At 43.8% G+C, this 13,592-nt stretch overlaps 1 protein-coding gene across 1 annotated transcript in view; it reads right to left on the bottom strand.

Annotated features, from left to right (window-relative positions):
* mta1 (metastasis associated 1) overlaps window positions 1–13,592 on the bottom strand; it is a 42,389-nt gene extending 28,797 nt beyond the window's left edge. Inside the window, exons 1-2 of the mRNA XM_014195485.2 lie at window positions 13,255–13,592; window positions 6,428–6,495 (exon numbers count right to left, since the gene is read on the bottom strand). Coding sequence (XP_014050960.1) covers window positions 6,428–6,495; window positions 13,255–13,282 — 96 coding nt within the window. The 5' untranslated portion in view covers window positions 13,283–13,592. The remainder of the gene's footprint in view (window positions 1–6,427; window positions 6,496–13,254) is intronic.

The following is a 13,592-nucleotide window of genomic DNA, read 5'->3' as shown; positions in this document are numbered from 1 at the left end:
CAGAGAAAGAAAAAGAAAGAACTAGACCACCTTTACTTCACACACAGAGATGCGTACAAAGCTCTCCCTCACCCTACATTTGGCAAATCTGACCCATAATTCTATCCTCCTGATTCCTGCTTACAAGCAAAAATTAAAGCAGGAAGCACCAGTGACTCAGTCAATAAAAATAAAAAAGTGGTCAGATGAAGCAGATGTAAAGCTACAGGACTGTTTTGCTAGCACAGACTGGAATATGTTCCAGAATTCTTCCGATGGCATTGAGGAGTACACCACATCAGTCACTGGCTTCATCAATAAGTGTATCGATGACGTCGTCCCCACAGTGACTGTACGTACATACCCCAACCAGAAGCCATGGATTACAGGCAACATCCGCACTGAGCTAAAGGGTAGAGCTGCCGCTTTCAAAAATCGGGACCCTAACCTGGAATCTTATAAGAAATCCCGCTATGCCCTCCGACTAACCATCAAACAGGCAAAGCGTCAATACAGGACTAAGACCAAATCGTACTACACTTGCGCCGACGCTCGTCGGATGTGGCAGGGCTTAAACACTATTACAGACTACAAAGGGAAGCACAGCCGAGAGCTGCCCAGTGACACGCCTACCAGATGAGCTAAATTACTTCTATGCTCGCTTCGAGGCAAGTAACACTGCAACATGTATGAGAACATCAGCTGTTCCGGGCGACTGATCACTCTCTGCAGCCGACGTGAGTAAGACCTTTAAACAGGTTAACATTCACAAGGCCGCAGGGCCAGACAGATTACCAGGACGTGTACTCCAAGCATGCGCTGACCAACTGGCAAGGGTCTTCACTGACATTTTCAACCTCTCCCTGTCTGAGTCTGTAATATCAACATGTTTCAAGCAGACCACCATAGTCCCTGTGCCCAAGAACACTAAGGCAACCTGCCTAAATGACTACCGACCCGTAGCACTCATGTATGTAGACATGAAGTGCTTTGAAAAGCTGGTCATGGCTCACATTAAAAAAAAATGATCCCAGAAACCCTAAACCCACTCCAATTTGCATACCGCCCCAACAGCTCCACAGATGATGCAATCTCTATTGCACTCCACACTGCCCTTTTCCACTGGACAAAAGGAACACCTATTTGAGAATGCTATTCATTGACTACAGCTCAGCGTTCAACACCATAGTGCCCTCAAAGCTCATCACTAAGCTAAGGATCCTGGGACTAAACACCTCCCTCTGCAACTGGATCCTGGACTTCCTGACGGGCGTCCCCAGGTGGTAAGGGTAGTTAACAACACATCAGTCACACTGATACTCAACACGGGGGCCCCTCAGGAGTGCGTGCTCAGTCCCCTCATGACTACACAGCCAGGCATGAGTCCAACACCATCATTAAGTTTGCCGATGACAGCGGTAGGCCTGATCACCGACAACGATGAGACAGCATATAGGGAGGAGGTCAGAGACCTGGCCATGTGGTGCCAGGACAACAACCTCTCCCTCAACGTGATCAAGACAAAAGGAGATGATTGTGGACTACAGGAAGAGGAGGACCGAACAAGCCCCCATTCTCATCGACAGGGCTGTAGTGGAGCAGGTTGAGAGCTTCAAGTTCCTTGGTGTCCACATCACCAACAATCTAACATGGTCCAAGCACACCAAGACAGTCGTGAAGAGGGCACGACAAAGCCTATTCCCCCTCAGGAGACTGAAAAGATTTGGCATGGGTTCTCAGAGTCTCAATAGAGGAGATTGGATCATCTGTGGATCTGTTGTGCGGTATGCAAATTGGAGTGGGTCTAGGGTTTCTGGGATAATGGTGTTGATGTGAGCCATGACCAGCTTTTCAAAGCACTTCATGGCTACAGACGTGAGCGCTACGGGTCGGTAGTCATTTAGGCAGGTTACCTTAGTGTTCTTGGGCACAGGCACTACGGTGGTCTGCTTGAAACATGATGGTATTAAAGACTCAGACAGGGAGAGGTTGAAGTGCATACAGGTGCATGAAAATGGCCCATTCTAAATCCAAAACTAAATTCACACATTATTTAGTATATGTAAAAGATGAAATTGAGAATAGTCTGATGGGTGAGAATATTATCACTTGTGAATGAAGCCCAGCATGTTCAGTCTAAGACAAGAAACTGCACATACATTATGACTTTTTCCTAATCCTAGTGGCATGGATCATTATAGTCTATCCCATAGGCCTATATGTTTTTGATAAGGTTTCTATCACAACTAAAGAGTCCAAATAACTCCAAACATAGCCTATAGGCCTAGGACTCCTGGAACATGGTTGGAGAGCTCATAACCTACATACAGAGCCTAGTGAAATGTATTCATATCAACCCAGTAACTGCGCAATTGCGTGTGAAAACATGAGTTTTGAGTCCCCTCTATTTAAAAGAGGATGCCAGCTTCCCCGTGCTGCTATACTTATTTGCTAAATTCTTAAAATGAAGCACATCAATCTGCTTTTCAACCAGTATAGCCTACCTTGACATGGGAAGCTCTTCCCCCATTCCCTATTCAAGTGCAGCCTACGGATTACATGTTTTTTTTGTGGGCCATTTTAAATAATTAAAATCCAGACATTAATAAGCTATATGTAAAGACCAGATCAAAATTGACAATAGTCTGACAGCTGAGAATATTAGCAAGTGCATGTCAAATTCTGGATGAAAGACTGATGACGTGAAATAGCAGAGCTCTTTCCTTTCATGCAACTTTTTTCAAATCATTAGGTGCATCATGCAGCCTTAGAATGTATTAGAGAAAAAAAAAGGCAAATACATTTAGTTTGTATTAGTGTTGTCACAATACCAAATGTTACTAACACGATACTAGGCCAAGTATCACGATACCGTGGGGGGAATATAATAAAATCGGTGGACTAGCGTCCTGTTCGCCCCGTCCCCTGTACCCTTGTTCCCGTTCTGCGCATGTGCTATGCAAAAACCTGTCACTGAAATTCACACTTCTACTCAATACAGCAGATTGATTTTCATTTCCCACTGTTTAGTGTATAATAGAATACTGCATAGAACGCAAATATGAGCAAATCAGCCAAAGGCCTACCTGTGATTTGGCTGGAGGAAAGGGAGGAAGGAATATACAGTTGAAGTCAGAGGTTTACATACACCTTAACCAAATACATTTAAACTCAGTTTTTCACAATTCCTCACATTTAATCCGAGTAAAAATTCCCTGTCTTAGGTCAGTTAGGATCACCACTATTTTAAGAAAGTGAAATGTCAGAATAATAGAGAGAATGATTTATTTGAGCTTTTATTTCATTCATCACATTCCCAGTGGGTCAGACATTTACATACCCTCAATTAGAATTTGGTAGCATTGCCTTTAAATTGTTTAACTTGGGTCAAACGTTTCAGGTAGCCTTCCACAAGCTTCCCACAAGTTGGGTGAATTTTGGCCCATTCCTTCTGACAAAGCTGGTATAACAGAGTCAGGTTTGTAGGCCTCCTTGCTCGCACACGCTTTTTCAGATCTGCCCACACATTTTCTATAAGATTGAGGTCAGGGTTTTGTGATGGCCACTCCAATACCTTGACTTTGTTGTCCTTAAGCCATTTTGCCACAACTTTGGAAGTATGCTTGTGGTCATTGTCCTTTTGGAAGAACCATTTGCAACCAAGTAACTTCCTGACTGATGTCTTGAGCTGTTGCTTCAATATATCCACAATTTTCCTACCTCATAACACCATCTATTTTGTGAAGTTCACCAGTCCCGCCTGCAGCAAAGCACCCCCACAACATGATGCTGCCACCCCCGTGCTTCACGGTTGGGATGGTGTTCTTCGGCTTGCAAGCCTCCCCCTTTTTCCTCCAAACATAACAATGGTCATTATAGCCAAACAGTTCTATTTTTGTTTCATCAGACCAGAGGACATTTCTCAAAAAAGTAAGATCTTTGTCCCCATGTGCAGTTGCAAACCGTAGTCTGGCTTTTTATTGGCGGTTTTGGAGCAGTGGCTTCTTCCTTGCTGAGAGGCCTATCAGGTTACGTCGATATAGGACTCGTTTTACTGTGGATATTGATACTTTTGTACCCGTTTCCTCCAGCATCTTTACAAGGTCCTTTGCTGTTGTTCTGGGATTGATTTGCACTTTTTGCATCAAAGTACGTTCATCTCTAGGAGACAGAACGCGTCTCCTTCCTGAGCGATATGATGGCTGTGTGGTCCCATGGTGTTTACTTGCGTACTATTGTTTGTACAGATGAACGTGGTACCTTCAGACATTTGGAAATTGCTCCCAAGGATGAACCAGACTTGTGGAGGTCTACAATTTTTTTCTGAGGTCTTGGCTGATTTCTTTTGATTTCCCCATGATGTCAAGCAAAGAGGCACTGAGTTTGAAGGAAGGCTTTGAAATACAGCCACACCTTCAATTGACTCAAATTTTGTCAATTAGCCTATGAGAAGCTTCTAAAGCCATGACATCATTTTCTGGAATTTTCCAAGCTGTTTAAAGGCACAGTCAACTTAGTATATGGAAACTTCTGACCCACTGGAATTGTGATACATTACATTTTAGTCATTTAGCAGACGCTCTTATCCAGAGCGACTTACAGTAGTGAATGCATACATTTTTTGTACTAGCCCCCCGTGGGAATCGAACCCACAACCCTGGCGTTGCACACACCATACTGGCGTTGCAACCATGCTTATAAGTGAAATAATCTGTCTGTAAACAAATGTTGGAAAATTACTTGTGTCATTCACAAAGTAGATTTCCTAACCGACTTGCCAAAACTATAGTTTGCTAACAAGAAATTTGTGGAGTGGTTGAAAAACAAGTTTAATGACTCCAACCTAAGTGTATGTAAACTTCCGACTTCAACTGTACATGCATAATGATCTGCATGTCACTGTGTCAGTAAGGGAAAACACTGCATGAAACTTTCTACTCTTCAGTTAAAACACACTCTCCCTCCCACACTGTCTCCCTCATATTAAACACACACTATTCTCGCTCTCCCACAAGCACTGCTCCCAACTTTTAATACGTTAGGCCACAAACTAAATTTAAGGAGCAGCAGAAAGAAATTGATTTGTGATATAGTTTAGGCTTACATTAGGCCTATATGAATCCTACCTTTAAAGCACATCTCATGAGTAGCAGACTCTTTTCCTTTCTTCCTGTGCCAATCAAATTAGCCTAAACCTACTGTCAAGTTACAGTACCAGATTGTTAGCTAGCTAGGTGACATGACTGAACAAGGTTTGTTATCAAACCAATCATTTGTGATCCAGGATTAGTTTGAAAAACAGCCCACAACACAGTTTGTGAAACTATATAAAATGCATGTGTAACTCAATAGAAAGTAAACTATGGCGCCCGCCCCCCCCCCGTGGAATCGTGATACCACTAGGTATTGTGATACTTGGCCTGGTATCGTTAGTAACATTTTGGTATCATGACAACACTAATACAAACCTTAGAAAGAAAAGAATATAGGCTAATACATTCTAACCCAGCATGGTGAAACTGGTCTCCCTGAGCGGCGCAGCGGTCTAAGGCACCACATTGCAGTGCTCGAGGCGTCACTACAGACCCGAGTTTGTTCCCGGGCTGTATCACAATGGCCGTGATCGGGAGTCCCATAGGGGGCGCACAAATTCACCCAGCGTCGTCCGGGTTAGAGGAGGGTTTGACCGGGGGGGGGGGGGGACGACGACTTTGAACAGGTAGGGCAGAATGTTATTTTATATAAATAAATAGGTAGTATCATACGAAATGGAACTACAGTATTTGAAAATGTTGGTATCATAAGTATGACATTTTGGTAACATGATATTACTGTGGTACCGGTATACCATGCAACACTAGTGTGTATCACAAATAACTAAATTAGGTATGTAAGAGGACCCGTTTTTTCGTTAACCGCTCAACACAGAACACCTGCATGTGCGCACTCCTTCGGAAATACTTTCGGGAAAATATCCTTGCAATTTTACTCAGCCATGTTCAACGGTATTCTTCTTAGTATAAAATAATGTAACGCTACAGGAATTAGAAGAAAATCTTATCTGCCAAATGAACTGCTGTAGCCCATGGCCATATAGCATAGCTAGATCAGAGCCTAACATAAGACTCAGAATATTCCATTCAGTTCTTCTGAAATATGATATGAGAGAATATAGCCTAATGTTTCTTTAGCCTAAAATAAGTAATGGATTTATTGTGATGGTGCAGGCTATAATAAATGGATTCATGTTCCAAAGATCTGCATCAGTGGCTTGCTTGAAGGCTATGTGTGGAAGCCCTGAGACGCTAAAATGTGTTTATGTTAATTAACGGTAAATTACCGTGAGACCAGCAGTTATTTGAGTGACAATTACCGGCTGGCAATTTCATGACCACCACAACCCTAGTTAGGGCCAGAGAGACTGTACACACACGCACCACTGTCTCACCTTGTTGAGCTCTTCTATCCGCCGGATCAGCAGTGGGTTACTGGATGAGTTTTCAAAATAAACATAATCTGTTGAGGAAAAGGGGTGGAGGGAAGAGAAGTAGGAGGGGGGAGAGAGAGAGAGAAAACACGTCAGTAGTCTTAACAAGGTTAGCCTACTCTGTATAGCCAACAGACAGAGACAGCGTCAACTGTACTCTTGCGGAGTGATTTGGCCACCTGGACCAATGGATGACTGCAATAGCTTGTACAGTATATCAAAACACTATTTCCAATATTCTCTTCCCATTCTTTGTCCTCTGCATTTCTAGCTCCCTCTCCTCTTTCCCTCCATCTGTACGCTTGACCCAGCTCCTCTCCTTTCACCCCCATTCCCCTTGCTCTTGACCTAGCCCCTCTCCTCCCCCCCTGCAGTCCTCCCTCCCTCCCGCTTGCTCCTCTCCTTCCTCCCTCCCGCTTGCTCCTCTCCTTCCTCCCTCCCTCTTGCTCCTCTCCTCTCTCTTTCCTCCCTCCCTCTTGCTCCTCTCCTCTCTCCTTCCCTCTTGCTCCTCTCCTCTCTCTCTTGCTCAGGCCCTAGGCTTAGTAGAGTGCGTGCCTCTCCTCTTAAACCTGCATGCAACTTGACTAATGTCAGATTATCATACCCCACACTTGATAGGCTGCCTGGAGCTAAACCCCTCCCCTCGTCTCCCCTTTTAGTCTCCCTCCACTGTCTATCCCCATCCTGTCCAGTCCAACTCTTCATCTCGTGTCTGACTGAGCAGGTCACTGCTCTCCTAGGAAAAAATATATATAAGTTTGGGGTCACTTAGAAATTCATGTTTTTGAAAGAAAATAAAATTGTCCATTAAAATATCAAATTGATCAGAAATACAGTGTAGACATTGTTAATGTTGTAAATGACTATTGTAGCTGGAAACGGCTGATTTTTAATAGAATATCTACATAGGCATACAGAGGCCCATTATCATCAACCATCACTCCTGTGTTCCAATGGCACATTGTGTTAGCTAATCCAAGTTTATAATTTTAAAAAGGCCCATTGATCATTAGAAAACCCTTTTGCAATTATGTTAGCACAGCTGAAAACTGTTGTCCTGACTAAATCAGCAATAAAACTGGCCTTCTTTAGACTAGTTGAGTATCTGGAGCATCAGCAAATGTGGGTTCGATTACAGGCTCAAAATGTCCAGAAACAAAGAACTTTCTTCTGAAACTCGTCAGTCTATTCTTGTTCTGAGAAATGAAGGCTATTTCATGTGAGAAATTGGCAAGAAACTGAAGATCTCGTACAACGCTGTGTACTACTCCCTTCACGGAACAGCACAAACTGGCTCTAACCAGAATAGAAAGAGGAGTGGGAGGCCCCGGTGTACAACTGAGCAAGAGGACATGTACATTAGTGTGTCTAGTTTGAGAAACAGATGCCTCACAAGTCCTCAACTGGCAGCTTCATTAAATAGTACCTGCAAAACACCAGTCTCAACGTCAACAGTGAATAGGCAACTCCGGGATGCTGGCCTTCTAGGCAGAGTTCCTCTGTCCAGTGTCTGTGTTCTTCTGCCCATCTTAATCTTTTCTTTTTATTGGCCAGTCTGAGATATGGCTTTTTCTTTGCAACTCTGCCTAGAAGGCCAGCATCCCGGAGTCGCCTCTTCACTGTTGACGTTGAGACTGGTGTTTTGCGGGTAAAAATAAAGAAAAGCCCTTGAATGAGTAGCTGTGTCCAAACTTTTGACTGGTACTGATAGATACCAGTCAATCTATCACCCCCCGGTTCATATAAGCAAAGAGCAATGTAACAAATAAATTACATTTCAATAATCTTAAAAAAGTTCAGACCCCTTGACTTTCCACATTTTGTTAAATTGATTATAGTTTTTCCCCCTCAAGCTATACACAATACCCCATAAGGACAAAGCAAACAGATGGTTTTTTTGGGGGGAAAATGTATTAAAAATAAATTTATTAAAAATAAATGTAAAAGTATCACATTTACACAAGTATTCATTCCCTTTACTCAGTACTTTGTTGAAGTACCTTTGCCAGCGATTACAGCATTGAGTCTCCTTGGGTATGACGCTACAAGCTTGGCACATGTATTTGGGGAGTTTCTCCCATTCTTCTCTGCCGATCCTCTCAAGCTCTGTCAGGTTGGATTGGGAGCGTTGCTGCACAACAAAAATGTTCGATCTGGTTCAAGTCCAGGCTCTGGCTGGACCACTCACGGACATTCAGAGACTTGTCCCCAAGCCACTCCAGTGTTGTCTTGGCAGTGTGCTTAGGGTCGTTGTCCTGTTGGAAGGTGAACCTTCGCCCCAGTCTGAGGTCCTGAGCACTCTGGAGCAGGTTTTCATCATGGATCTCTCTGTACTTTGCTCCGATCATCTTTTCCTCGACCCTGACTAGTCTCCCAGTCCCTGCCGCTGAAAAACATCCCCACAGCATGATGCTGCCACCACCATGCTTCACCATAGGGATGGTGCCAGGTTTCCACCAGACATGACGCTTGGCATTCAGGCCAAAGAGTTAAAGCTTGGTTTCATCAGACCAGAGAGAGTGTTGTTTCTCATGGTCTGAGAGTCTTTAGGTGCTTTTTGGCAAACTCCAAACGGGCTGTCATGTGCCTTTTACTGCGGAGTGTCTTCCGTCTGGCCACTCTACCATAAAGGCCTTATTGGTGGAGTGCTGCAGGGACGGTTGTCCTTCTGGAAGATTCTCTCATCTCCACAGACTAACTCTAGAGCGCTGTCAGAGTGACCATCGGGTTCTTGGTCACCCTCCTGACCAAGGCCCTTCTGCCAGCACTAGGAAGAGTCTTGGTGGTTCCAAACTTCTTCCATTTAAGAATGATGGAGGCCAGTGTTCTTGGGAACCTTCAATGCTGCAGACATTTTTAGGTACCCTTCCCCAGATCTGTGCCGACACAATCCTGTCTCGGAGCTCTACGGACAATTCCTTCGACCTCATGGCTTGGTTTTTGCTCTGACATGTACTGTCAACTCTGGGACCATTCCAAACCATGTCCAATCAATTGAAAATTATATTTTCCACAGGTGGACTCAAAATCAAGTTGTAGGAACATCTCAAGGATGATCAATGGAAACAGGATGCACCTGCGCTCAATTTTGAGTCTCATAGCAAATGGTCTGAATACTTATGTAAATAAGATCTGTTTCCTATTTTTTATAAATTTGCAAAAAATGTATAACAACCTGTTTTCTCTTTGTCATTATGGGGTATTGTGTGTAGATGAGGATTTGTATTTATTTAATACATTTTAGAATAAGACTAACGTAACAAAATGTGGAAAAAGTCAAGGGGTCAGAATACTTTCCAGAGGCACTGTACATGTCCAGCCATGCACTCACGTGTGTACTCCTGTAGCAAGTACACTAACCAACTCAATTTGAGCGGTTTACTAATGGGAAACATGCAGCGAATCTTACACTGAACATGCTCAACCACAGCCTTCAAAAGAGCTCAAAAATGTAATTTAAAAAAAACATACAGAACAGGCAAACCTGCCTGCCCGTCTCTCCAGCTCACTCTTCCTGCCTGCCTGTCTCTGCCAGCCCTCGCCTACCCTCCTGCCAGATCAGCCTGCATGTGCCCACAGCCAGCGTCTGCTACCCCCACCCCTCCCCCACTGCCGGCCTCAGCCAATCATGCGCCATCACTACCCGCCACGTCACAGTGCAGTCAAATTCCCTCAGAGCCAATCGTAGCATGTAGCTGAGCCCCAAAGACAGTCTGTCCATCTATCTCACTCAGATAGGTAAAGAAAATGCAGGGCCTGTTCTAACACTAGCCAAACTTGGTATGATCCTCCATACTGTCTGTGACTGTTAGAAGGCATAGCCTCCACCTTTTTCCTATCTGAGCAGTGTGTTCACCCTCTGTCAGAGAGCCTGTATCAATTCTGCTGCCAAAGAGATGCTGTCTACCACAGTTTGGCTCTGAGGAGACGCAGTGTACAAACGTCTGTGTTGCCACTGGTCACTTGTCATTTTACCGTCACAATATGTTCTCTGCTGGGAAAATATTCCGGTTATTGCTACGGATCGAAATCACATCAAATGTATTAATAAAGCCCTTGTCACATAGTACTTATACAGAAGCCCAGAGACCAAGCAACGCAGAAGTACATCACACTCAAGGGGTCAGTGATTGACATTTCCACTGAGGGCCACTTGCTGAAGATATTGCTGCTTTCTGTCCTTACGGTCTTCCTTTACCCAAACATCGATCCCATCATGCACTCTCTGCATGACATGTAGCCAATCACATTTGTAAGGAAGATTCCATGTGATAGTGCCATGGGGGGCTTTTACCAAAGAAGAGCCAATCCAACTGAATAGTAAAGCTTGTCCAAGCATCCAACTACCTGGATCCTCTCCTGAACTTTGACCCCAGGGGGCCTGAGACTACACACCTACAGGGAAAGTGGCCATGATGACAATTTGTTGCTCATTCAGTGCGTGTTAGCCAAGACAATAAGCTGAAAATGCCAGATTGATGCTACTGATCAAGCAACTTTCCTCTTATGCCAGGGACAGGAGATCAGTTTAGGATACTATGATGTTAGTTCACAATAATGCTGTGTGACTCCAAAATGAAAAACAACCAACAACCATACAGACCCTTGTTTTTATCATTTCCTTTGGGTTTTGGAGGGTAAAATGGTCAGGGACCCTAAATGCCAGATGAGGCTCGCTCTCCAGAAGAGTGATCTACAGAAAACAAAGACAAATAAGTGATCTATCGGAAGGAGTAAGGGTAAATGGACTTTGGGGTAGAAAATGTTGAGGGCCCAGAAGAGTAATCTGCTGTGGGAAACAAAGACATTAGGGCCTAGCTAGCCTACTGTGTATGTGTGACAGGCTTTGTCCACGCTTCAGCCACAAGGGAAGTCCTCCTCATTGCCTCTGTGATGATCCAGCCTTGTCTACAGCATTGTCTTTTTAAGTGTCAGCTATCTTTGAGGGGAACTCGGCTTTGCTCAGATGCCAGGCAATGCCCTAGACTGGAGAAGGGGACAAGGCACCTACCCAGAGTGGCATCCATTTGATCCTGGACCTTATTAGATTTCAGTGTACTGCCATGAGCGGTTCGACATTGAACCAAAGAGCTGAGGCAACGACTGTGGTTGTAGGGCCAAACGGGACCTAAAGGGAATGTAGCAGGTCAGAAGAGGACTGGCCACCCCTTGGAGCCTGATTCCTCTCTAGGTTTCTTCCAAGGTTACTGCCTTCTAGGGAGTTTTTCCTAGCCACTGCGCTGAACTGCCTCTGCATTGCTTGCTCCTTGGGGTTTTAGGCTGGGTATCTGTAAAGCACTTTGTGACAACTGCTGATGTAAAAAGGGTTTCATAAAATACATTTTATTGATTGACATGGCTATTCTAAATAATTTCTCCCTCTAAAATGTAGGCTTACCTTTACTATCTTGGCACTGATTGAATGGCTATTCATCAGAGGTTCTTGAGAAACTGTCAAACAGTTCCATCAAAAGTCCATCATTTCTAAAAATGAGTGCGCCGCTGTAATGAATCTGCTGTCAAAAAGATGCATTCCCCAGCTATCAATTAAAATGATCTGCCATAAACTACTCTGTGGCACCAACTGTGTGCACAGCAATGAGTGGCTTGAATTCCCCACTTTCCAAAACAATGAAATGAGTCCTCTATTAAGCAGAATCAGCATGATAACAAGCAGACAGACAGAATAACTGTTACCATTTCTGTACAGTGCCAACTAAACTCTATATTTTATGAACACTAGTGTGACAGAGTTGTCTCACAAACAAACAAATGATTCATAAACAACTGAAAGACAGTTAACATGAATTAATAGTTAGAGGGTAGGCTAGGCTATTGTTGTTACATAGTATTGTTTCCTCTATGTTAAATAGTTAAATAAGTAAAAGTGGTTTCCTCTATGACTGGTCCCATTGACCCCATCCATTACAATCCACATCTGGTGCTGCTGACACACACTGTTGTGGTCAAACAGAAACATTTTCACACCAGCTGACAATGAATGAAGCTTGGTTTAAAACCTGTGGCTCGACTAGACTACTGCTGGATACAGTTACCAATTTGTTGACAAACTAATTTAAATGTATTGCAGGGGAGTGTGACACCGGACCTCAGTATACTAACTATTCCCATGCACTGAACGAGCCAGGTGAGTCGGAAACTCATTTAAGTCAACTTCAACCCGAGTAGACTAACCTTGCTAGGTAGCTATTGTTATTGTAAAGTTGTATATATTATGAAACGCAAATGCTGATCAATTTGATATAAATTCAAAAAGGTCAGTCTGTTATAATACAGCTACTTTGACTAGACAATAGGCACTATTGTACTTTATTATAATTCTGAAAGTACAACTTCAGAGACCAGCAGCAGTTAGTAACGTTTTCGTGTTCTGCCTCAAAATACAAAATGCCAAATAGCCTGTTAGCCAACTAATGCGTTAGCTAGCCGACTGGCAAGCCAAACTTTACTTTTAAAAGCGTATCGTTGAATAATTATTTTAATAAAAACTAAAAAATGTTAACTAAAGACGACCATATTGGTTTGTGTAACAGCAGTGATACGTTTAGAAACAACGAGGGGAAAAAACCCGGGGTCCCTACGAGACTCTTCATCACCATCCTCCTCCTCCTCAGTCACCATCATCTTCATCACTGACTGAAGCACAAGGCACTTTAGCTTTAGGAAATAAAAAAAAAAGGACAAAACCATGGCTGCAAAACCCGCGACGAACCAGGGAGAACGCGACATAAAGGACACTAAATTGTCCATAACTGTGTTCCCCTTACCTCCAACCCGGTACATGTTCGCTGCCATGACTGCCCCGGGTCCTGGCGTCTCCAGGTAGGGCTATCTCTCGCAGTAGCCGTCGCTGTTACCACTGCCGCCGCTGTGTGTTGGAAAATGGTGGATTGATCAATACGAAGCAGACTAGCCAAGAGATCTTAAAGAGACAGTACCCGTTATTTCTCCAAAACCCCTACTTCTCTGGGTAGGCCTGCTGTGTTTTTAATTGAGGCGGACTTGAGTTCACCCGCGTAAAATGTGGATACAGTTCGTAACAAAGCGGTTTCCCCTGGAAGTCAGTGCATGAACGAGGGGCCACTATTCAGCATCGTTGTGTTAT

The sequence above is a fragment of the Salmo salar genome, chromosome ssa01 (genome assembly GCF_905237065.1).
Source record: "Salmo salar chromosome ssa01, Ssal_v3.1, whole genome shotgun sequence".
NCBI classification, from domain to species: Eukaryota; Metazoa; Chordata; class Actinopteri; order Salmoniformes; family Salmonidae; genus Salmo; species Salmo salar.
Note: the sequence above shows the minus strand (reverse complement) of the source record. Positions and strands in the feature narration are given on the sequence as shown.